At 43.1% G+C, this 25,869-nt stretch overlaps 1 protein-coding gene across 10 annotated transcripts in view; it reads right to left on the bottom strand.

The window, feature by feature from the left end:
- RAD54L2 (RAD54 like 2) overlaps window positions 1-25,869 on the bottom strand; it is a 74,880-nt gene that overhangs the window by 43,621 nt on the left and 5,390 nt on the right. For 3 of the 10 annotated variants that reach the window (XM_040075896.1, XM_040075905.2, XM_040075897.2), the window contains 2 exons: window positions 12,222-12,330; window positions 3,415-3,621 (listed from right to left, as the gene is read on the bottom strand). In XM_040075896.1, coding sequence (XP_039931830.1) covers window positions 3,415-3,565 — 151 coding nt within the window. In that variant the 5' untranslated portion in view covers window positions 3,566-3,621; window positions 12,222-12,330. Of the gene's footprint in view, window positions 1-3,414; window positions 3,622-4,412; window positions 4,509-12,221; window positions 12,331-13,365; window positions 13,383-24,007; window positions 24,103-25,517; window positions 25,575-25,869 lie in introns of those variants that run through there. The other 7 variants (XM_040075901.1, XM_040075900.1, XM_058422170.1 and 4 more) reach the window with 7 other exon arrangements.

Below are 25,869 nucleotides of genomic sequence, written 5' to 3'. Positions count from 1 at the left end.
CTCTGATGTATAAACAGTCCATGCATTTGAAATTATCTGTAAAAACCATACTGGAGGTTTGTTTCCTCTTTGCTCAAATTAGCTTTAATTCCTATGGAGCCCTACACAGCCCTGAGCAACAACCAGGATCAGAGAAAAACTGCAAGACTTGAAACAGCCCTTTATCTCTCCAGTCATCAGTACATCACATTTCTAGTGAATACTATTTAGGAAGTTAAGAAAAAAAGTTCCTAGCAGTCACGCATTGCTATCACAAAATCAAACATGATAAAACAGGTGCTGCAACCCACAAGTGATGAGAAAACAGACAAAGTGGGCAGGGATGACAAGGCTGGAAAAGCAGTGGCAGCCTCTGGCTAGGACTGAAGTGTGCTGCTGCGATGGGTGTGCAGTCTGGCAGGCAGGGAAGGGACTGTAAATGTCAGAATAGGTATGTTCTGGAAGGAGCACTCTAGGAAAAAAAATAGACTAAAGCTGTAAGAGCTCTTGCACATGATGTTCAGGTTCATTAACTGGCCACCACTGAAGAAATGGATAAAGGATGTAAGCCATGTGGTTATTAGCTCACACTTGCTCAGAAATATTCAGAAATCTAGCTTTCCAAGCTCTTTTGTTTCCTTGAGGTCAGGGGCAAAGATTGAAGAGCTGTATTCTTCAGTACTGAAAGCCTGTACCATACAGGTACAAACTAAACTCTAGACCACCTATAGGACAGCTTATACTAAATACAAATAAAACTCAGTAGAAATGAGAAAAATGTACCAAAACTGAAGATAGCACTCAAGTACCAGAATGTAAAAAGAATTCCTATGAAACTGAAACTAGGCACAAGGATTAACTCCACGCACAACAAGTATCAGAAAGATAAAAACAGGTTAAACATACAAAACACAAGTCACTGCTAAGTCTGAGATGATACTATTGACCACCATCAAGTGTGGATAACATTACATTAACCCCGGAAAGTTCTTAAGTTATTTGAGCCACCATCAATACATGGAAATCCTAAACAAACTAGTTTCCAAGCAAACAAATAACAATAACAAAAATGTTATTTTTGTAATTGATATAATCACTATTATTTAAAACAAGTAATCAGTTTCAGTTTGGAGAAAATGTTTATGCAGCCTGTCACCCTTCCAAGGAAATAGCCTGTGAAAGATTAATAATCATCTAAAGCCTACAGTGCTAGAAATATGCATGAGCCCATCCACAAGGGAAAGATCCCCCTAGGATCCCCAGTGGGATCAGAACAACCACAATACCAGGAGGGGAGGAGAACAGCACAGCTGGGAATAGGGAGAGCAAAGTTTTAACACAAATTATTAAAATTAAGCTTTTTAAAAGCTTTGTAATATAAACATTAGAGCACTGCGTCCCTTCTTATGAATAAAACTGTCTGTTTCAAATATGATATTTATGAATGAGGCTAGTCTACAAAGCAACAGGACTATAAACATCAGATGGGGAAAATAAAATGAACCTATTAATTCTGAAGTTGGTTATATTTCATAGACTAAAGAACAGGAGACTGGATTATATTAGATCTAAGGTGATACAGATGCCAAATGACATTTTGGAGGCAGTGTGTAGCTGTAAGGAGATATCAGGAAAAGAAGACTGGACACCTCCACAGAAGATAATTATACATCTAAGCAACCAGAAAGCATTCTGATATTGTGGCAGACAGAATTAAAGCTGAACAATATGAAACCTCAGAGGCAATCTAGCTTTGCTCAGCCTCACAAAGGGAGTTTTTCCCTTGTACCTAATGAACAACCACAAAAATATTTTATGTTAGTTTTATGTAAATTGTTTTTACTGTACCTCATTATTTTCTACATTTGTTAAAGTTTATTTTAATTAGTCACTACAAAAATATAAAACAAATATGTTTCTAGTGTTTTAACATGAAAATAAATAGCTGTCATTAGCAATTCACAATGTTCTGTATACCTACAGTGATCGTTTGCTTTGGAAAGAATAGTCCTGGCAAACATCTGTGAGTATTCACTCACAATAATATAGATGTTGATATAAAGCATGTAACTATGATAAAATAACCATTGGGAATGACCCACTTGGACGTGACATACAGACACTCCCTTCTGTTAATAAAATTTTGCCAACCATGTTACATTTCCCCCTGCTCCACTGTCTGCAGGGTCCTGTGAACAAAGTCATCATCATCACCAGTCTCTGAGACAGAATCATCTGTAACTCCCATCTGTGTTGATATTGGGAATTCCCTTGTTTCTTACCTGAACTAAAACTTCCATTTCTGTTACTTTCTCATTAGAAAAAGCCATCACGTGAATAAAAAAAGAATACTTTTTTGTGTGTGTAAACATTTTTATAAAAGCAGTTAAAATCAAAACAGCATCATCAAGTAGCACATGGCTGAAAGACTGTAACAACAAAACAAACAACACTTGAGGACAACAATTTATTTTGAAGCCAAAAATTCTTTAGCGACTAGAAGAAGAGAGAGAACTATCTGTTTTTAACACATTCTACACTAAGTAAAGGAAGACTACTCTTGGTTTAGGTCGGTATATTCACATACCTGCATACCCTTTGAAGTTATTTAAAATTGCAATTTTAAAGGAAGCAAATAGAGCATCCCCTTAGGCTCTAGCTACAGTTTTGTGATACAAAGAGTTTGATGGCAAATTCAGCATGGGCAATTCCCACCTGAGCTCTGCATTCCTGTCTGTGCCCTAGAACATCAACCCTTCTGGACCAACAAACATTTCTAGGATCATGCCACGACCCAGAACAGTTATCTAGTAACACTCAAATGTCAGCTGCACAGCACAGGCCCACACACAGCTGTACTAGCCCTGACCTGAATCACTCCTCTCCTGAAGGGGAGAGTAGGGCAGGTAGGACTAGCTGAGGATGGAAGGTGGCAATTTAATTATCACTTCTATCTTTCAACTTGTAAAACAAACAAAGGAGAACCCAACCTGTATGCTGGCAGGAAAGAACATTTTCCAGCTGTTAAAGGTGATTATTGTGAATGAGCAATAATTGTCCATAGCATCCATCAAATCGTTTATGTACGGGGCAAGCCAATGACAAATATATTTCTTTTCACCACATCCTTTAAATAATACAAGTAATTGTAAATCGACATATTTACTTCTTTATATAATTGCTTCTCCAAAATTTGAAGCTATTTAAAAAATTCTATCCTAGTTACAATTTATACTTGTGGCTTGTTTTCATGATGGCAATATTTTATGGCCAGGAGATCATATTTAACGTACATTAAATACCCATTTAAACTAAACAGCCACATAAGGACTTCCTCCTGCTGAGAGCTGGACAAACCCTACCCCTCACACAATCTCCCAAGGGGTGGCAGCCAGTTTTCTATAACAATGTATATTCCCAACCCCATTCACTCACTGCTTTCATCAAGTAAGTCCTCCTCGTCATCCCCATCATTGTCCTCCTCCATCGCCTCCTCCTCATCTTCCTCCTCCTCCTCTTCCATATCCTCCTGCTCCAAGTCCGGGTCCAGGTCTGGATCACTCCCTGAGATTGACTCGTCTGACATGATTCCCAGTGGTGCTCCTTGTGCATTACCTGCTCATGTTCTACCGTGAGGCAGCCCTGGAAGGACACAAAACAGCTACGTGAGCCCAGCAAATCCCAAACTTTGAGCCTCAAGGCTCAACATCGTAGCAGCATTACTGCACATAAAAAACAAAATCAGCCTTTTAAATAACAGGCTTAGATATCAGACAGAGCACAAAATCCTGTGTAGAAAACAGACGCCATAAGAAATGGAACATAATGATACAGGCCCAGCATTGAAGAAACTCCATCTCTTCGTTGCTATCCTTGACATGCACACGGCAGGAAGATTCCTGGTATCAATGCCTGATTATTCAGAGATGCAAAAAACAATAAATTATGTGAACAATTTCAGAACACTACCATCCAAAAGGATGCATACAAAACAGGATCAGTGCCAGGATCCCCCTCTGGACACCTGTTATCCTGATCCCTGCAAACACCATCACAGTGTGCAGATGTGGCTCAGAGACAGAAACCCCCTCCTGCCTCAGCTGTACCCATGCAAAGGTGACCCAGCTCCTCATCACAGCCTGGCTGAACTCTGATTCAGCCACACAACAAAAACAGTGTTACCTTCATAATTCGGGCAGAAGACAGCAGATACAGTTCTAAAGGTCGAACTCCCTTTGTAAAACAGGGCAGGAAGAAGAGTAAGCATGAAGGATGGACCAGGCAACATTTGCATTTCCTTTCTCTCAAGGACACAAACTGGGGCTGGCTGTGCATAACTTCTCTGTTACACCACTCCAGTGCATCACAGCAGAAATTGTGGTAGAACACAAAAATAAAGCCTGAAGAGAGGACCAGGGCAATCCCAAAGTTACCAGTTTATCTGTTCAGATCACGCACTGTCACTTCTGGACAGTGATGGGTACTCCTAAGCACTCCTCTTCCATACACACGGAATGATCCTAAAGGAGCTGTGTAAGATGGATGAAAAGAAACACATTGGAGAAAGGAAAATAAAGAAAGCATCTTGATCTTAGGGAACATAAGCAAAGGATGTATTCAAAGATCAAATATCTTTGATCAATTCTTCTGCAGAGGAATTACTACCCACACATTCTCCAGAAAGCTTTAAAGAAAGATGGAGGAAATGTTTCCTCAACACTCACTTCCCGCTGCCCCCTACTTATACCACATTTCCACTGTAAACTATAAAATGTTTGAGAATTAATCAGCCAATTAAAAACAAACAAAAAGACTAAACCCCAAACTTCTAATCAGATAAGGCAATTCAAATATCCATAAATACTTAAAATTTCATTTAACACTTAAATTTCATTTTCAGCTGTGTTTCAGCAGTTACCAGATTAACTCAAAAACCTGAAGATTAAAGACAACACCCCTGTAGCAGGGCTGAAAATCTAAGTGTTGAATATGCTGAATTATTCCAGCTGAAGTCGTCAGCTCCTGCTCTGCCCCTCAATAACATTGAAGAGTGCGAGAAAGAAAGTAAACGAAGGAAAGAGAAGGCTTTGCAGAGATTGACTTTGGAACAGGAAGTCTTTTACCACTCAGTCCCAGGACCACTTTACCACCAGGCAGAGACAAGTCCCTCCACTATTACACGTCACACAGAATAAGTTGGCTTAGTCGAGCAGATGGCAGAAAAGGCCAAAACCTGAATTAGTTCAAGTGGAACTGTGCCAGTTTACACAAGCCAAAGATATTAATTCAGCTTCTGTGGTCTCCTGATGGGCAGGTACAGTTGCTGTCAGGATGCTGCAACACAGGCACCTCCAGCATTCCTTGTTTTCTGAAGTCTAGTGACTTCAGCCAAGGGCTGCATACACAAAGCCATCTATTATCAGTAGTTTTTCCTAACAAATGTTGTGCTCAAGTCTATGTGTATTTCAAAACAGTGGCTTATTTTTTCTTTTACATAGAACCAACCAACCAAAAAACCCACAAACACTGCTAATATGGCAGGAGTGAACTCTCCTCCACAAACAGAAAAAGCAGAAGTGCTATAATGTCACTAAATGCTCCAGGTCAAAGAATGACACATGATAAGAGTTTCTCCCATCAGTATCCTCCTGTGTGTCATCCTCTCATCTTCCCTCATTTGTCCCAGAACCTTAAAAGAAAAAATAAAACCCTGAACAAAACACAAAACATTCTCTGAAAATTGTTTAAAGGCAAGGATATGAGTCCCGGTATTCCTACTGATGAAATCGAACCCAGTGGAGAGCAGCTCTCCCTCACACTGGAGTACAAAAGGGCTCGAATCTAAGCTTTATTTTTATTTAGCAATAAAGCACACGTTCTGTATAAGCCAACTCCTGACACCTGCTCGGCAGCCCCGGCAGTATGCAGGAGAGCTAAACAGAAGCTTTTTCAAAAGACTTAATTAAACCTTGCAGAGCTGGGTGAAACAAAGACGGCAAACTCCTCTGTGCCTACTGTGGTGCAGCCGTTCCTCCGTGCCCCTTCCCTCCCCCGAGCCGGGTCCCAGGAGGGCTCCCACCCTGCCCAGTGCCCAGCCCAGAGCCTGCCCTCGTTTCTCACCGATCTGACCCACTTCGGAGCCTCTCACCAAGGGGAATTATACAACAGGGCCAGATTGTGGCCGCTACTGTTCCGTGGCTGAGTTATTCCAACCTGCCCCGTGTCCTGCCCTTGCACACGCAGGCACACCGCGCTCAATGTTTAATCGCTGGAGGAAGGGCACTTTGCGAGAGATAAACTCATTACCTGCCACAGGGCTCTTCCCAGCCCTGCACTGGATCGGCCGGGAGCCGGCCCCAAGCAGGACGTGTGCCTGGGGAGGGTTACAGCTCCAAGAAATCCAGATGAAACCCTCTGCACCACCCTGACAGCAGATAGGCTGACAGCCTTCCAGCACAGCGCCTCAGCATTGGTGAGGCTGCTGAGAAACCGGGCTGAGATTAGGGGGAAACACTTGGAAAAATTCCTCTTGCTAACTCAGGGAGGAGAAAAAGAGCTGTCATGTTTATCCAACCCAGAAGTTAAACCCTGCAATCAACCACACATCAAATTAACATCCAAGACAGCCTCTCTCATGTATTATGTCCTGTCTTTCAACAAAGATAAAAATAGTTCTGAAGTTTTTTGGGCTTTGCTTTTTTAAGGTAGAACACTTCCGATAGTAAATGCCATGTGCTGATGACTGCCTCCTCCTCAAGCCTGCACAGGAAAGAGGCCACTTCTAGATGAGGAAACCTGGAGAATTTGGACACATTTCTGTTGTCCTCACGTTTTACTTTCACCCTGCAAAGCTTTAAAATCACTTCTCACATATGAAGTTGAGAGAGAAATGTGAAAGCAACTTTTCCCCTTCTACACTATAGCTGTTCCCAGCAGGGAGGTGTATGCCGTGAGCCAAACTCTTAGGTGAAACAGCAATCATCGGGGGACGTGGGGACTTAGGGCATTTCTGTACACCACTTTCATCAGAGGATCCACTAGCACTGTAAATACTAAACCATTATTTAATTAACTATTACAAATACCATCTAGTAAAGAACAAGGATGCAGGACAAGGCAGAATGGAGTCCTTCCTCACGTGAGGAGAAGGAGCAGGGTTCCTCTGTATGTAAAGCCACAAAACGCAGTGACTTTACAGAAGCTCTTTGCCCACTACAACACCAGTGATTTAGGCACAGGCCATGCTCATTCCTGAGTACACAACCATCCCATACAAATCCCTTCAGAAAGGGCAGATTTAACACTAATGCAGCTCCAGTGCTGAACAGTAAAGAGGATTCCATCACCTCTCCAACCTCCAGCCAAGCCCAATATCTGGGACTCATCAAGACTTGTCCTTAAAGCCTGTTTTGTAACCAACACTTCACGCTTCCCATTGCAGTGCCTGGTCACAGAAACAGGATCAAGCACCCTGGCAAATCACAAGAGGATTTGCACAGACAGTTTAATAAAAACAGGTATTTCTAAACCTGTACTGCGTAACACTCTTCACTGTCTGTTACACAGTCATGTTTTATGGCAATAATAATTTCCTTTCATGTTTTTCTTTTTGTTTTGCAGCAAAAAAGTAAAATGGTTGGCTGGGGCCATAAAATTCCTCTTAATACACTCAGCTCACACACAAACACTCCAAACTGGATGTGTATGAAGGTAACTGCTGGTTCCTCAGGGGAAATCTCATCTGTGTGTTAGACCACTACTAGCATCCTTTTGGTACCTCATAAGCAGCCTTCACTATCTAGCAGAACATTAGTAAAGGAACTATAAGCTTAAGCTTGTCTATGAAAAAAAGTTTTATAACAGTTTGCAAACAATAACTTGCAATGTTATTGCAAAATAACAATTAATATTTCTCTGTTCCACTTAAAAATTTAGTAAATGGTTTTGAACAGTTTAATTCTAACAAACACTAGAATTTCTCTAATTTACATTATGCAACATGTTAACACCTCTATTAAATTTTCTTATAAAAAATGTGTCAGGAGGAATCACTTAAAGGATAAATATTTTTTCAAAAGGAGCCAACAGTCTTACTGTACTAGTCCAGCAGACCCCTATATGCTTTAAACAAAGCAAAGAAGTGTTTACTGAAAACCCAAAAGGTACTTATTCCTCCCAAATTGCATTTAAAGCCATCCTTAATTGATTATTTCGGGATTTAAATCCCTTCTTCCTTTGCAGCCTGAGACTCCAGCTATGCAGTTTCTCTGCCGTGACTCACAACTAACTGGTGGCCACACTCTGTTGGCTGAGAAGGAAGAAAACAATTTTCCTCCTTCATTTCATCTTGTTCAAATCACAAACTAAGTAGCATTGATGCCCTCTAACTGATGTGTTCTCCACGGGAATATTAAACTGAAGGAAAAAGAAGCAGCCTGTGAAACCATAAACTGGGGAGCATTCGCTTGCCCTGCACCACCCTTCCAAGGAAAGCAAGTGTGCTTCTCCCCACCCCACATAAATACTGGACAATGGATCTAGTCTTCACCCACACTGGATGTGAGTACTAAGGAACCCACTGTGATTTGTGGGGAACAGGAACTGAGAGAAAAACATAAGACTGCTTTTGGAAACACATCCATATATCAGTTTTGAGAGCTGCAGGACCTGCTCTTTTATTCTATGCAGGCTAACAATCTCCCTCCGAAAAGGCATCACAAAACTAAAACCAGCCAGAAACTGGTTGTTCCCTGACAACATTAACAACAAAAGCTGCTGCAAGAAAGGGTAGGAGAAATAAAAAAAAAAGACAAACCCACACAACAACAAAAAACCCCCCAAAAGACATAAAATCAACCCATAAAGAAGGAAAAGGGAGAGCTAATCCTTCCCCTCTGCTGACATGACAGTGCTGGCACTAAGAATATGACAATGAACATTACATAAGGCCTGGCTCCCACTGCGTTTGGAACAAAAAGAGCCAGTGTGAGTCAATGACAGCATCTGCAGCTCCTTACACAACCTGAGCATCCATCACCTGCTGTGGGAGCCGCCCTCCAGCCACAGGGTCCTTCTCTCCTGCACTTCGGGAGGGACTGGGAACACCCTACTGCCGGCAGTGGCAACCTTTTGTAACCCTTAAAGAAAACCTGAACTCTCCATCCGATGCCAGGACTGCCTTCCCCACAGACTTTGTGAGGTTCTTCACCTCTGGACACAGCCAGCAGAAATGGGCAAATGTTTTCATATTTATGTATGTACATGTAGATATGTATATAATTATTTGCCTAATCACTGATGCATTGCTTCTAAAAGCAATTTTGTTTAATCGTATCAAAGCAGAAACTGACTTCCTGTGAGTCAACTCTCTCCTTTCAAACACTCAAAATGTCCTCACCAGTGAGCCACCATAGAAGAGCAGTTTTGTTTTTTACTGCATAAAAGTTCAGGCTACCTGAAGCAAGAAGAATGTGATCAGTTTTGCTTCCAGTAATTACTGACATCTAGACTAACACCATCACAAAATAACAAAAAAAATTCTCTTACTTCACAGAATCTTTTAGCTTTGCCAAGTTCTATATAAATGGCACTTGCATGACCTGCTAAAGGACACTCTCCTTCCCTGATCACTGCTCCTTTCAAAGCAAACCGCGTTTCAATAGAAAAGCCACTTTTGAGTGTGTTTTTACATGTTTTTGCCTATGCTGCTACAGATATAAAAAAAACAACCAAGACCTGTGTAAGGAGTAAAACCCTGAGAAAATATTTCAAATGGTGAGGAAAACTCAATGGCAGGGCACAGTATGTCAGGATACCACTTAAACTCAATACATGTTATACAGGAGATTAATTTGGGAAAGACTTGCCTACCTTGGATTAATGATAACCATTCTCAAATTCCAAAAGATAAGTTTGAAAAGTCAGCTCATGGGAGAGGTTTGCCAAGCCTTCTCTTTGTGAACACCCAAACTATGTCAAGACATGAGCCAATTCCCTGTTGCAGACAGGTATTGATATTATAAAAGAAAGGCCTTATAAAATATGGTTTAGGCCCTGCTACCACCCTAGCTAAGCTAGAAGTAGCTTGTAAGTTTCCATAAATAAAAATTATAACAATGGACACAACAACCAATTCTTAGAGAGAAAAGTAAGTTTGCAACTGCATAAACAATGAATTTGTCCCATGAGAATAAGTGAAGAAAATATGTAAACATATCTAGAGAGAGAAAATTTGACAGACATACACAACAGCCCTTACCAACCAATGAACTGAGTTTCATTGTATTGCTAACCAATTAGGTTTAACACAGTGCCTTCTGCTATTTCCCATAAATACAAGCTTTCTGAATGAAGAATTGGCTTTTCTGCATGAGAAAACTGAGTCTCATCTGCTGATTTATTCCAGCAATTCCCAAGCAGGAAAGATACAGATAACTGGATGATCCCTCTGGAATTTAAGTTGTCATACATAGGTGCCAGAGAAGAAGTTACATAATAAACCAAGACTAAATTACACTGTCTTTGGTCGCAATGCAAGATGTAACCAGAAGTATGTATTCTATCACCTTCTGCTGAAACCAGGTGGAGCAGTGTTTTTCATCTCTTTTTTGGGAGGATATCCTCTGTTCATGGGCCAGCTGTTAAAACAGGTGAGGCGTTTTCTTTATCTTCCACAGCCCATCCTCCCTCCAGGGGATATCTGCTGTTAATGGGCCATTGAGTCTCATTGCAGGACTGATACAATTACATAATTCCACTGTAAAATGCTCCACCCATGGGGAGAAGCCAAGCATTCCTACCTGGATAAAAATCTAAGATTTAGAACACCAGAGCAGCCTTTTCCATTGGATTCCCAAAAGAAAACTGGACCCATCTACAACACCACTGGACCTTCAGAGGAACACTACACCCTTCTACAGGATCATGGCTTCATCTGTCACTCCAGGAAGACTGCAGCCACCATTTAATTAGACTGTGACCAACACCCTGACCAACAGAGTGTTATATTCTGACTCTGTCAGTGTTTATTTTACTAAATTTTTACTTTAATTCTCTTATTAAAGAATGGTTATTCCTATTCCCATATCTTTGTCTGAGGGCCCCTTAATTTCAAAATAATAATAATTCAGAGGAAGGAGGCTTACATTTTCCATTTCAAGGGAGGTTGCTGCCTTCCTTAGCAGACACCTGTCTTTCCAAACCAAGACATGCATAAACAGAAGCAGTGGAACAGAGAGGAGCAAAAAGGCAAGAAAAGATCAGTCACTGTCAGTCTTTGAAGACAAGCTGTGGCTTTGGTCATTGAGATTTGCTAACATTATGGTTAACTGCAAGTTTTCCAAATGTTAAAAGGTCTGATGTTATCCTATTTTCTCAGTATCCCACACACACTTCTGTCTTTGCCTCCCAGAGAAGCACATTTCCCTACAGGGGAATGATTCACTGCCTCCAGCTGTGTCCCTGCTCAGGAAATGAGCTTTTCCCATCAGCGGCAGTCCAGGGCAGCCCACCATCCCTGAGAGACAGATGCCAGTCACATTGCACACTGGCATCACCAGGCCACAAAATAAACACAACTGAACTCTGCCTTGGGTCACAGGTCTGCATTTCAGTACAAAGAATCACAGATCTGGGAGTTTGGTTTTGATGTCTCATCCTTCTCCCTCTTCAAAACTGGACTTAAAATCGGAGGTTCTGGTTTATGTAGTTTGTAAAAAAAGGAAGAATCCCACAAGGGTTTGTTCCTCTTTATTCCCTACCCCACCTCCAGCAATGATAATTACACCAGGGACAAGGAAGTATTACTTATGCCACCTACATTTTACTAAAGAAACTTGAACATGAACAAAAGCAAGAAAGAGGAAAACCAAAAAATCCTGAAGTAGAAGGAAATGGAAATAAAGAGTTTTGAACTCATGTGATACGATAATTAGCATATGTTAACCCAATTTGCTGCCAAGCAATCAGACATTAAACTATTTTTTATTGAATTCCAGCACAGATTAAAAACTATTAAAGTCATAAACTTCCTTCAGAAGTCATTCCCTCACTGCAACACTGCACAGCGCTGGAAAAACGTAAATGTTTTTCTGCTAGTTTTGAGAACAAAGTAATCAAAACCTGTTGATTTTTGCCTTTCCCACTAAGCAGGTCAAAATGAACCACTTACACTGATCTGTATCTATCCTGCACAAATACATCTGCTTTGATAACACCGAACATTGACACTACAGGCAGCTTACATGGAAAACAAATGGATGAAAGAGCCTCCTGTGGTTCTGTCCTTAGTAATGGAAGCGCCACTTTGGTTGTGCTTTGCTGGCTGAAAACTTCTCAATGGTTTGGACAGGCCTGAAAGGGAAAAGAATGGAGCTTACTGCCTCTCCCCACAGAGCACAAATAACCCAACACACTGCTGAGGAGATACATATTATTTCAAAAAAAAAGAATATATACAGCTATGAGTCTCATGATATGCATGTTCAGCTTACAAAATTGTGAGTACACAACTCTACATAGTGGATTTTACTTCCAAAAGAGCTTTAAAAGCAGCACAATGCAAGTTGGGCCAAGGAGATACACAAATATTAGCAGGAAGGTAATATATCCTAAGAAACACCATACCCTTTTGGTAAACATATCCAACTGTCCTGACCCAATTTATGCTACACAGGATATTAGCTACCAACCAGCACAAGCATGCCTAGCGTTAAGCCAGGAAGGAGCAACTGAAAAGGGACATATTAACAAATTACTGTAAAACACTGTATGACATAAGCACCACAACAATAATCCAGGGAAATAGCTGCTGGCTACCAAATGTAGCTCTTTTAGAGTAAAAATGTCACTGCCCCCCAAGTGTTTAAATTCACTTAACTTTTGTAAATGCTAGCAATGTCTTTTGCAGTACTTGCTCTTACCAAACACACAACACTGTATATTTGTACCTACACAGAATCCAAAATGCTACATTTTCAAGATTCAGAAGCAGAATGACAAAGAGCATTTGGCTGTGATCTTCAAAAAATCTACAACCTTGTCAAGTGCTTTCCCCAAAGGACCACTTTTTCTATCAAAGATCATTTGGCATTTGCAAATACTGCCTGACTGGAAGCTGTGCCCAGTGAGCAAGAACAGGGAGAACAGCAGGAAAGCCAGGTCTTCTCATGTCCTCTTCAGCTGTTATCCCAAGTGAAGACAACAAAGCTGTAAGAAGTCAGCATCCCTACACTCAGATGCTGTTACCTCCCCAAATACAACAGGAATGGAATGTCTTGCCTCACCACTATTTATCTTCCCTCCTTTTCAATTATTAGTTAGATTATTGAATCATAGGACTGTTTGAGTTGAAAAAAAGCCCTAAGATCATGGAGTACAACCACTTACCCAGCACTGTAAAGTTCACCACTAGCCCATGTCTACAGGTGCCCTATTGACACATCTTTTAAATCCCTCCAGGGCTGGTGACTTCACCACTTCCCTGAACCCTTTCAATGAAGAAATCTTGCCTAATATCCAATCTAAACCTCCCTGGCACAACCTGAGACCATTTTCTGTTATCCTGTTGCTTGTTCCTTGAGAGAACAGACCAACCCCCACCTGGCACCTGAAACTTCCTTTCAGGGAGTTGCACAGGGCAATAAGGTCCCTCCTGAGCCTCCTTTTCTCCAGGCTGAGCCCCCTCTGCTCCCTCAGCTGCTCCTCATCTGACTTGTGCTCCAGACTCTTCCCCAGCTCAGTTCCTTCTCTGGAGAATCTCCAGCATCTCAATGTTTTTCTTGTTGAGAAAAGCCCAAAACTCCGCCCAGGATTTGCGGTGCCTCACCAGTGCCCACCACAGGGGACACACTGCCCTGGTCCTGCTGGTGGCACCAATGGTGGTACAAGCCAGGTGCCACTCACCCCCTTGGCCACCTGGTCTCACGTTCAGCCACTGCTGACCAACGCCTCAGATCCTTTCCTGCCCTCAGCTTTCCAGACTCTCTGCCCCAGCCTGCAGTGCTGCAGGGGGCTGTTGTGGCCTTCCTGCCCTCCAGATCAACGCTCCTGCCCAAACTGGTGTCACCTGCAAACTTACTGAGTGCCCCCAATCCCCTCATCCAAGTAACTGATAAAGATATTAAATAGGTGTGTGCCCAACACCAAACTCTCAGGAACCCCACCAGTGCCCAGCTGGATGTGGCACCATCCTCCACCACTCTGGGATTGGCCAGGTTTTTTGCCCAGTCATTTAACTGAACTTTTTCATTTCTCTAATTGTAGAAATTTTTTATTATTGTTGATTTGGGCTGAAGTAAGAAATTTGCATAGTAACTACAACTCTTATTTTGATGGAAGATTTTGGGTACAGTTAACACCATTCTTTAACAGAGAAAACAAATTACATTGCACTTCCAAAGGAGATTTACTGGCAATGCTGTAAAATCTCAGTCAACTTCATTCATAGCTGTCTCCTTACTAGGAATGAAGGAGGCAAATGATAAAAGTTAAAGACTTTCTCATCACAATAAAGAGATATAGATTCACAAAGAGGTTCCACACAAGCACAGAGGCAGAGTATCTCATTCTGTTAAAATAAGCATTTCACTGACCAGAAGTATTGATTTAATTGAAATATAAGATCTCCTCTCTTGCTTTTTGTGAGTGCTATGGTAAGTACAGGAGGAAGGAAAAGGCACCTCTAAACAATTTTTTGTAAGGGAGCAAAAAAAAAAGCATTTTCCTACAGAGTCTGTATGACTAAGCAGATTACCCACTTCTCCAGTGTTCTCTACTCATTACCTGGGTCTTACTTCTCTCAAGCAGTTAACTATTGTCATCATAAAATAAACAAATTCAGATCACAGATCCAAACTACTCCCATTCATCGGAGAACAGGAAGTGAAGTTACAGTTGACAGAAACTTAAAAATGCTGGCTAGGGTGAATCTTACTATGCATTGTCCAGAATTAAGAGCTCCCCCCACTAAAAAAAAAAAAAAACAGCTTCCCCAGGAAATTCTTCTCCAGAGATAACAAGACCACATACCAAGACTGAGGGAAAAATCAGGAAAAAAAATCTCTTTTGTGATAATAGCTTCTCCCCAAATATCTGATCTCAAATGCACTCCTTCAATTCCAAATCTCCTCTATTCCAAGCAACAACCATCTTGACACCCAGTTTTCAAAGCAGCTGTTGCACCCTATTTAAAGCCTTTGTTATACTTCATGTGCTAAGCTCAAATGGCACTGGTCTTGTAAGGTTTATTTCTTGGTGCTGTTCCCTAAATTTCTTGACACCTACGGACAAGGAACCTAAAATCCAACCGATGTCACCACTCCTACAACAACTTCTCGATTTAAGAAAATATTCTTTGTTCCTGCTATCTCCTCCACCCCAACATCCCCTACAAAAGCAAGCTGATTTTTCTTACTTCCTATGCCCAGAAGCTTGTGTTTGGTTGCTGAGGTGCATTCCATAACCCGGGCACTTTCTTTAAGGAATGAATATACAGCTCTTTCTACTTTGGGAAAGGAGAAGCCACAGCCAGCTGTCTTTTCACACAAGTGTTAGTGAGCAATGCTGCAAGAGTAATCAAACCTCTGGGCAGTTACATTACTCTGGCATTGCTGTTCCTTTCACTTCCATCAGCGGGTGATGCAAATAATAAATGCAAAGACCGAATAAAAGAGCACACTAAACAGAAGACAGCAAGCAAATCCTGCTGCTAAACCCACCAATTAGAGAGACAGAGACGTGCCTTGACACTGACAGAGAGTTTTCAGATTTCACAGGCACCAGAAGGGTAATAAACATTTGGCCTTGATTAAATTACCCATTTTCCCTCTTGCTGACTGCAGCCTCCCAGGCCTCGGACACATTTTCTGCAGCAGCTGCTCTTTTCCCAACTCACACACTTCTACCACACCGTGCCAGCACAACCCTCTGCGTGGCTGGACAGCAAACTGATTCAGCGGAAAACCTACCTGGAAGCAAAATTCAGTTCCCAAATGTGATTTACCACGAAGTTTCACAAACAGCTGTGCAGGCACAAAGGGAAAACAAAAAACAAAAACCAAACACACACGCAAAACAGTGAGAGGGTGAGAACATGCAGCCCTGGGTATGGGCTGATCAAGCTGGAGTCACTGTCACCAAGGCCATGTTCCAGTGCAGGGGACAGACAGCACTTCTATTTGAGAAAGTCCTTGTGACAAAGATTCCTTGCCTTCAAAACTCCAGCCCAAAGGATGACGCGTGTAGCCAAGGTAAGATAATCTCAATTATCTCTTTCTTTGAATAGTCATGGCATCACTATGTGGCTTGTGTAAACTGGTTCTGAACTTCATTTTGCTGGACTTTTTCAATTGCAAAAAACCACTGCAATTGCCACTCAAAGCACAGAAGTATCATAAATTATATCATGCAGGCAGACATCCTTGCTGTGCACATCTCTCTCCCCACAGCAAATACTCTTAAAAACTGCCCATGCCTCAACATGTAGCATCTTTAGAGAGAGCCTCTGTTGAACAGGTCCTTCCAATTAGACAGGAGCACCAGAAAAGGCAGGATAAGGCTCTGTGTTAGGGAATAGGAAGACAAGATGTCCCAACCTTGAGACACTGGTAACCTGCGCTGACAGAAATTTCTCTGGGTCGGGGCATGTTCACTCCTAAATGCACTCGGGGGGACTTGTTAAAGGAACACATCTATGGGGTGACAAAGGGAAGAGATTCAATCTGTGCCATGAGAACAAATGGGTAATTCCTTTAACCTCATGAGAGGAATTTACTTTGGCCATGATGACACTCCCCCCAACTCCCCCCCAAGGTCAAGGGCTGATTTTTAGCACCTGAATAAGAGAATCACTTTCTTTAGCCCTCTGCCTTTCTTCATTTTCTTGTTGTATCTTATTATGTCTGGGATAAGTAGATATTCTTGGGCTCTCCTAGAACATAGACCTTTCCCCAAAATGCAACCAAAAGCCACTGCGGGGATCTGGCCATAAATACATCCTGGTGTACGTAGCCTCTCATGCACATCCTCTGCATTTGCTTTGTGTTTGTTTCACTTGAACTTTACCCAAACTGTTCAAGAAGGCATAAACATCCTTGGCATGAGGTCCTAAAAATCTTCTCTCATCCTTTCTTCTCACAAGAATGAAGTTGCCACTCCAGAGACCACTGCTCTTGGTTTGAATTTTCTGACCCAGGCCACAGGTAAACTATTTCACATTCTATGGTTTACACTAAATAATGTCACAGCCAAACACAGATAAAAGTGAGATGTGACAGGTCCCCTCAGCAACCATGAGAAAGATACCTGTAGATATCCTGTAGAATACAAGGGGAGTTCCAGTACATTAAAACCAAATGAAATAAAAACTCCTGAAATCCTTATCTCTTGAGTTCTACAATCTCCACCAATCCCCAAAATCTCATACTGACTCCCAGACAATTAACTCTGTTCACCTTCAGTCTTCCCTGCCATAAAGCAACTGCAAAGAGAAGCCAGCAGATCATTGGGGGGAGGGGGGAAGGTAAAGAAACTGTTCACTTATAACCATTTCTGTCTCTCTTCACTGCCTCCCTTCTCTCTGGCAGCAAAATGGGTCAGACAGGATAACAGGAAGGAGAGCAAGAGATGCAGAGGAGACACAACCTCTCCAAGCTGCAAGGAAATTGAAAGATAAACAACTTCCCTCAACAGAAGGATTTACCTCTAACTCTTCCTGCACAGGCCAACCCAGGAGTGGAAAAAAAAATATATAAAAAATACAAGACATTGCCAAAATAATAAAATAAGTCTTAGAGGGGAAAAGGTAACACTTGGCAAACCACAAGGTGCCTGTTCAGGAACACCCTTTCTGCACAAGGGCTGTCAGTGTAGGCACACATTCCCTGACAAGATTGAGGGAGTGCCCGGGGAAAGGCCACACAGGGCAATCTGCCACGAGCAGAACATCCAACTCCTGCACTTCCCACGACCCTTCCTCTGACACATGACTGGGCATGCACCCATCCTGTGATGGGGAAAAGATCAGGATGTCTGGAAAGGTGCCTACCAGGCACAAGCTACTGTCACAGCCAGACTAGTTTCCATTGTACTTCCAGAAGGGTTTAGGAAAACATCCCAAACTAATTGTCCACAGAGAACCCACAGACAATCAGTAATCTCCCTAATGGCGAAGGCAGGAGAGTTTTTACATAGTTTTTTCCTCTCTACATCCTTCCCTGCTTTGGCAGCAGAACACAACAGAAACCATTCCTCTGGTGGACAAGGGAGATACTGAGTTCATGCTACCAGAGACACACAGGGCACAATTTCCTTATGCATCCACACTCAGCTACCTCTGCCAGCAAGAGCACATGCAATTTCTTCCCCCAATGAAAAAGCAATTTCTACAGAATGTAAAGACTATTCACTACTGGACTAAACATCTTCAGAGCACATTATCAGATTTTTTTTTTTTTTTTTGAGGAAAAACACCGGGGAAGATATTGCGACCTCTTCAGGAAATTAAACAGTCACCCCTGTCCTTCCCCATCACCAAAAATGACAGTGCTTCCCAAAAAGAGAGATCACAAATATTTAATTTAAGTACATGGTGCATACAAGCACATTTCTTCCCCCAAGGGGAAACATACACTTAATAAATTCCAAAGAGTGCTCTAAGAGAACAACTACCACCACCAGATCCTTTAACTGGCTCCAGCACATGCAGGAGGAGTCTGAACTCGGCTGGGTGAGATCTGTTCAGCAAGTTCCAATGGCCCTGCACTTGTATGGTGGCAGGCACACTAGTACATTTACAGTGCATTTCCTCACCCATGTCTTCCAAATGATACTCCATCCTGACTTGATGACTTCAAGAGAAGGAGACATCTTAATTTTGCTTGATACTCACAAGCATCTTCCTAATGTCTTCAGTGGTTGATCACATTCACTGTTAACAATCTGTGCCTTCTTCCTAATTTGAAATAATCTTTTTAACTTCCAGGCACCGGCTGCTGTTGTATCTTTTTCCACTAAATTAAAGAGCCCTTTGGTACACAGCTTATTTTGCCCATCTAAAATTGAGAAACTTTTAAATACCTTGTGATAAGCTAAACCAATTGAGCAGTTCAAGAAAAAGTTTTATAATGAGCAGCTTAATCCCGCAACACTACATCTTTCTTGCCTTTGAAAATCTCTTTAAGAACACCAACATTAAACCTTGTCAAAATACTCCACAACTGATTTCACCTCTATGTCCTTATTCAGTATTTCCTGTTATTATGAATGTACGTTAGTATTAAAAAAATTAATTAGCTTATTTTAAGCTTTGAGGACTCACTGCCGTATATCTGCTCTGCTCCTGCCATCCTTTCCAAGGTCACTGGTTTCTGGAAGCACAATTCTGCATTCTAAACCTACAGCCTCCAGTCTTTCCCATAATGTGCTCCAGCTCTATGAAAACATTTGGCCATATTAAACCCAGTTACCCAAACAATTCAGAGGACACTATACAGCTGCTGCTCCTTCTTCATGCTTCACCACTCAGGCACAACCTTTACATAATCCACAAATTTGGATTTGTTTTCTTCCAGGCCACTGACAAAAATACTACAAAGCTCTGGACCTACTCTAAATCCCTGAAAAAATCCTCCATTCATATTCTATTTTCCACATCTACTGCTTTTAATCCAGCTGTTGACTCACAGATCATACATGAAACTGCGTGTGTTGAACAAGATTCACTTTTCAACAACACCCTCACTGACTGAAGCAGTCGTGGGAATATATTTACCACACAAATCCCATTTGTAACTATGTTTGAGACAAGAGATTTATTAGAATTTTTTGATCTTCCAGAGCACTGCTACTCCCCAGCCATATAAGAGTCTCTTTTGCTTCACTGATTTTTAGTAAATCTCACCATCAACCTTCCTCAATCAATTCCTTTTTGAGCAACATTCCATTTTCCATGTTGACTCAGCACACAGTTGGAGCACCTGTGCTCCACTATCCACACCCAGGCTTTGACAGGTCCATGGATTTTGTTTCGTTTGGGGCTTGGTTGGTTGTTGTTCTATCAGCAACAAATGGCTAGAGCAATTCACATAAGAGCAATACATTTTAACAGCCTATTTATTATGGATTCAACAACTCCAGATATAATAACCCACACTTCATTGATGCTGATGTTCTGGGTAAGACTTGAGAAACTGGAAAAAATCTTTGGTGAATTACCATGTCTCTGAAATGTCATTTCCATAGTTCTGTTGGGCTAGGAAAGTTCTCTTCACAAGAATTTTAGATAAAAAATTTCATTGTGAAGAGAAAAAAGTCAAGTCAAAATTATGTTACTTCCACCATGTTTCAACTACTTCCCATCCTGCGTTTGCCCTACAAACTCTCTGTACCCAACCAGCCAGGTTCTGCATTTTCTGTTGGTCAATTCTGCCCTTGTATAGCTCCACTTCTTTGTTGATTAGATCAAGCTGGTTTGCCACAGAGAACACCAGAGTAAAGTTTTCTGCCAAATCACTACAAAACCCCTTTAACTGCTTTTATAAGTCTAGTGCCTCTCTTATATAAAGCATGCTGTTTTGCACTTGACTCGACCAAAGTCCTCCTGGTTCAGTGTAAGTTTCAAGGTACTGGTAACCAAGAAAGCATGTGGGCATGTTGAGCTTTTCCACCTACCTGCCATCAAAGCTCCACCAGCATAGAAGCAGTTACAGTGCCAGAAGAGAAACTGTGTTACTATGCTTAATTCTTGGCTAGCTCCTACCAGTACCATTGTGTGTGCACGCCTGGAGGAGAAGGAGGAGAGAGTAGCTCAAGTCATACCAGCAAGAAGCTGGTTCATCTCATCAACTCTCCTCTGTTTCAAACAGGTGTTCAAGAAGCAAATGGTAACTGCACTTTGCAGCTCAGAAATTCTTCTTAGGATTCAGGGCAGTAGTAGAGGACACTGTTTGTATGGTTTGAATGCTGTACTCCACGTTCATACCACAAGCCGCACTGATTGCATCCAACAGATTTCTTCAGCCTGGTTTCAAAGTAACTGGCTAACAGTGTTCCCCTAAAGATTTCTGCATCTTTGAATGAGATCTTCAGTCATGCAGTTATTCAGCACTTTTCCCCAGCACAGGATCAATACTTCCTCCAGACAAGTGCCTACCAGCCTTTACATCTTTCCCGATGCTTGAATAACTGACTGTCACTAATACAAAGCTTGGATCATTCTTCCTTCCTTTGTTTGTGCTTCTCAACTTGCAGATACGCTCTCAGAACAGCTTTGGGATAAGCTGACAGGCCACCCCAGAGGGCTTCAAATCACGGCTCCTACTTGCAGGTTTTAGAGCATGCTGAAAATGCTGCTGTGAGGTCTGAGTGATGGATGTAACACTTCAAGTGAGTCACAGACACCTCTGAAATGCCAGAGGATTTCTGGAGGTGTCAGACTGACCCCAACTCCAGCATTACCACTGAGTAAGAGCAAGATTTCAATTACTGCAGCTGCTCTGAGATTGCAATTGCACTGAATCAGCCTTGCTCACAGGACTGCACAGAAATTCTGCTACTCCACATCAGGCATAAATTGAGTCAATGGTATATGTGACCTTTAAGAATTTCTGAAAGGTTATTTGCTATACCTTGAGATATTTTTTCAAAGTAACAAATCTTACTGATATTCTTATGCAGTTTTATATCTGCATGAATGAAATCAATGTATATGTCTTCACCCTTCCCCCCCCCATAAAACTTGTTTCAACTTCAGATATACCAATTTTGTCAACAAATGTGCAGTTGGCATTTGCTGGTTATCACATACAAAATACTGATCAATAATTCACTATTATTTAGAATGTCATGCCACCAGCAAGCTGGTTTTAAAAAACGATGACTTAAAAAAAAAAAACCAACCAAACAATACCACCACATTCTCAAAAACTCAACCAGCTTCTAAAGGTGCCTGTTCAACAAATTTTACCTTCTCATGGCTACCTGTAATTCCATCTTCTTTCTTTTCCTGGTATATAATGACACCTGATTTCATCAGCTAATTCTGTCCCTTTCTCAAACAACAAACGGTTGTTTCTTATTTCATCATTCCCCTTCATCTTTAGAATTGTTTCTTAATAAGCATAAAGCCCTACAAATTAAATGTGAGGTTTCTAAAAGTTAACAAGAAACAAAATTTTCATTCATTGTTTCAAATCACCTGAATAGCAGATTCTACACAAGTCTTCTTGCGCTGGAAAAAGTACTCAATAAACACTGATTTGGGGGGCAGGAGAACCCCCAGCTCTCTATAAATTGTGTTTAAGCAACATTTTAGCCATATAAAAATAACAAGTTCCTGTCTTGAGATGAGCATTCTCTGAAACAAGCTCAGCTGTAATTAACTCAACAATCAGATAAATATAATGCAGAAATTATTTTGTGTAAGCAGAAGACATGTCTCAAAACTGTATCTGTACCAGGGATCTACGAATAGCGAGCAGCATGTAACCTCTGCAGGAAGTAAATTCTGGAGAATTAGCTTTAAAATAAGAGACCATATTAGCAGAGAATATTTATCCCACAGAGTATTGTCTCCCAAAAACTTCTAAGCACCTGATGGAAACGAATTCAGAGAAATTACAGGAACATCACTGCATGGTATCTAACAGTATTCTTAAAAATCTGGTATCCAACTGTTTCTGTATTGTTACATTCTGGATTTGATCAAATGGGATTCAACTCCATGCCCATGGGAAAAGCCTGCCACTCCCTTCCTAGCAGAGTAACTTGATACATCTCAAAGAAGTGTTTGAAACAGCAAAATTTTGAGAAACAAAGTGAAGGCAACGCAACAGGAAGACCCATCAGGTAGGAAGTCAGGATAGCTGTGACAGCAGAAGACTTAGGGAGCCAGGGAGCCAAGAGTCACACGAGTGACAACTGGAATATGTGGAAAAAGATGGAACAACCACTGTTCAGGGCTGCAGGTGGTGCGATTTGACATGTGTGTGCACCTACACACGTACGTGTGCACACGAATGAGGCTCTCTGCAGAGCTGTGTGGCAGGAGGGTGAGCATATGTGCACAAATACACCCCTGCACACAGGAAATGCAACACATGGTGACAGCCCTGGGCTGTACCAGCAGGAGCACAACCACCCTGACCCAGGGAAACCGTGGCTCCCTGGCACTCAGCACTTTTCAGAGGCACTGGAAACACTACAGGCAGTTTTGGGCAGCCCCAGAACATGACCGGCACTGATAAACCAGAGTGGGTTGGGTGGAGGGCTACCAAGATGCTCAGAGGGACAGAGCTGTGTGAAGAGAGGCTGTAGGAGATGGGGAGGTCCAGACTGGAGAAGAAAAGGCTTTGGGGAGCTGACAGAAGATCTGCTGGACCTTCATGGGGGTCTGTGCACAGGGGCACACAGCAGGACATCAGACACAAACTGCAACGGTGCAGGTGTGACCTGACCTAGAGAAAAGGTCTGTTGAGGACACTCAAGCAACCAGAACAAGGACACAGAAACTGACAAACCTTTGTCTTTGGAGGGTTTAAGACCTGAATGAACAAAGTCCTGGTCTGAGCTTGGTGTACATTCCACTTTGAGCAGCAGGTTGGACTAGACACCTCTTGAGACCCTTTCCAGCCTGAATCATTCCATGTCAGCTTGGATCCCAGAGAACACCACGAAGTCCCCTTACAAATATACCGTGCCAGGTTATACCTTTCAAATCTTCACTACAATGTAACCACTACTGAGAGGAGACAAAACCTATACTGTTTGGTTCATCTCCTCACAACAGCACAGGTTCCCACCCAGAATCTGCAATAACCTTGAGTACCAAATCTGGAATTCCAAGAGATTTTAGAGGTGCAGAAGTTACCAGTTACCTGAGTTCAGTACAAATGGAACCCAGTGCCTAAACATGCAGAGCTTTTTTGGGAGAAGGTGGTGTTTACTCCGAGGCAGAAAATGTCACACATCCACAACAGCTCTTCCTTAAAGTAGCAACCGTATATTTCTTGAAAATTTCACGTTCAGCACCTACCCTCAAGGAACAGTCCCTACATTCTGATGCTGCAAAGGCACGGGGTAAGAAGCTGCGTTGTTCTCTCTGTATATTCAGGGTGTACAGCTCCACACCTGGGAAAAGAAGCCTCACTTAGCAAACCAAAACCATGCCAGCTCCCACCAGGAGCACTTACAGTAGTCTAAGCAGACTGTTTTGGTTTTATTCTTCTGCTGGGTGCTGCTGCCCCTAGAGCAGAGTTACTTAAAGGCTGTTAATTCTAAATTAATTGATTCTGCATTGAAGCACACAGAGACCACTCAAAAGGCCCATCACTCTAAGTCAGGAAGGGGAGCTACCACCTTCAACCAGGCAGCAGAACACCTTAAACCAACACTGAACTTTCTGCAGTGATTTCCTATAGGCTAAGTGATTATTCACCAAGCATGATGCTTGCATAACCACACAAAGAATATCCAATGTTAACAAAGCTATAAAGACAAGCAAATGTAACCATCCTATTAGCATTAAAAAAAAAAAAAAAAAAAGAAAATAAAAAAAAAGAAAAAAAAGAAAAAAAAAAAGAAAAGAAAGAAAAAAAAAGTTACTTGTTTTTACTGTTTGGTGTTTTGGGGGTTTTAGTTGTTTGTGGTTTTTTTTTTTTTTTAATCAAAATTCGCCCACCTGCACATAGACTGGAGCAATGTAGTAAGAACTTTTTAAAGCACCTGTTTTGTACCAATCGACTAAGAGACAGGAGAGGATTTCAGTGGAGTTTATGAGCATCTCTCAAATGTGAGCACTGAAACATACAGTCACCCAAAACCTACTCCTCGGAGGGAGCAAGTTAAAAAAGCTGTGAGACGGGATTGGGAAAGGAGAGGTAACAGGATCAGCAGCACCAGCTCAGCACACCGAGCCTTCCCCTTCCAGAGCCCACAAACAAGTCTCACACAGACAATAAATTAGGACTTTGCATGTCTGTTTACCGGTCCCACAGACCATGTTTACCAGCACCACAGATCACTGCTGCTGGGCCACAGCAGAGCGTGACAACCGCTGTGCCCGGGCTCCGCCAGGCCCTTCCGTCTCAGCACCGCGCTGCTAGTACGGGCGGACCCCGGGGAGTCTCGGCACCCCACAGGGGGCATGCGCACCCCCCGGCCCCCACACAATCAGAACCGCGCTCAGGCCCCGAAGGAAGCTCGGCCCGGCGAGCTCCGGGCCGGCCGCCCCGCTGCCGGCGGCGGGTGCAGCCCCAGCCCCGGGCCCAGCCCCGCAGCCCCCGGCTCCTCGCCCCGCACCGGGACCCGCCCCCCGGGCGGCCCGGCAGCACCGCCCCTCCGCCCTCCCACCCCCGCAACGCTCCCGGCCCCTCGGACCGCGGGAGCCTCTTCCCCGCCGCCCCCACTCGGCGCCCACCGCGGGCCGGGCGGGCGCCCCGCGCCGCTCCGCGCACACCCCCGGCGGGGCGGGCGGGCCTCCGCCGGCGTGCCCCTGCCCAGCCCGCTCCCATTGTGGCGGCGGCCCTGCAGCGCTGCGCTCTCACCTGGGCGGCGGGCGGGGGCTGCGGCCCGGCGGCCCCGGGAGCTGCGGCCGCCCTGGGAGCTCCGGCAGCTGCGGCCGCCCCGCCGCCTCCTCCCGCCTCCGCCGCTCCTCGGGCTCCGCCGCCGCTCGGGGCCGCCCCCCGTCGCAGCGCCCGCCTCGTCCCCCGGGCAGCAACAGGCGCCTCCGCCGCGAAGGTTCCGCAGGGCGTAGAAAGGTTCCCCCCGGCCCGCGCGGTCCCTGGGCGGGAGCGGCATGAGGCGGCATGAGGGGCCCGGGCTGCTTCTGCCGGTGCCATCGGCTGTGAGGAGAGCCGCTGCAAGGGGCAACCCCCCACCGCCCGCGGAAAGCTGCTC

This window comes from Hirundo rustica, chromosome 12 (genome assembly GCF_015227805.2).
Source record: "Hirundo rustica isolate bHirRus1 chromosome 12, bHirRus1.pri.v3, whole genome shotgun sequence".
NCBI lineage: Eukaryota > Metazoa > Chordata > Aves > Passeriformes > Hirundinidae > Hirundo > Hirundo rustica.
Note: the sequence above shows the minus strand (reverse complement) of the source record. Positions and strands in the feature narration are given on the sequence as shown.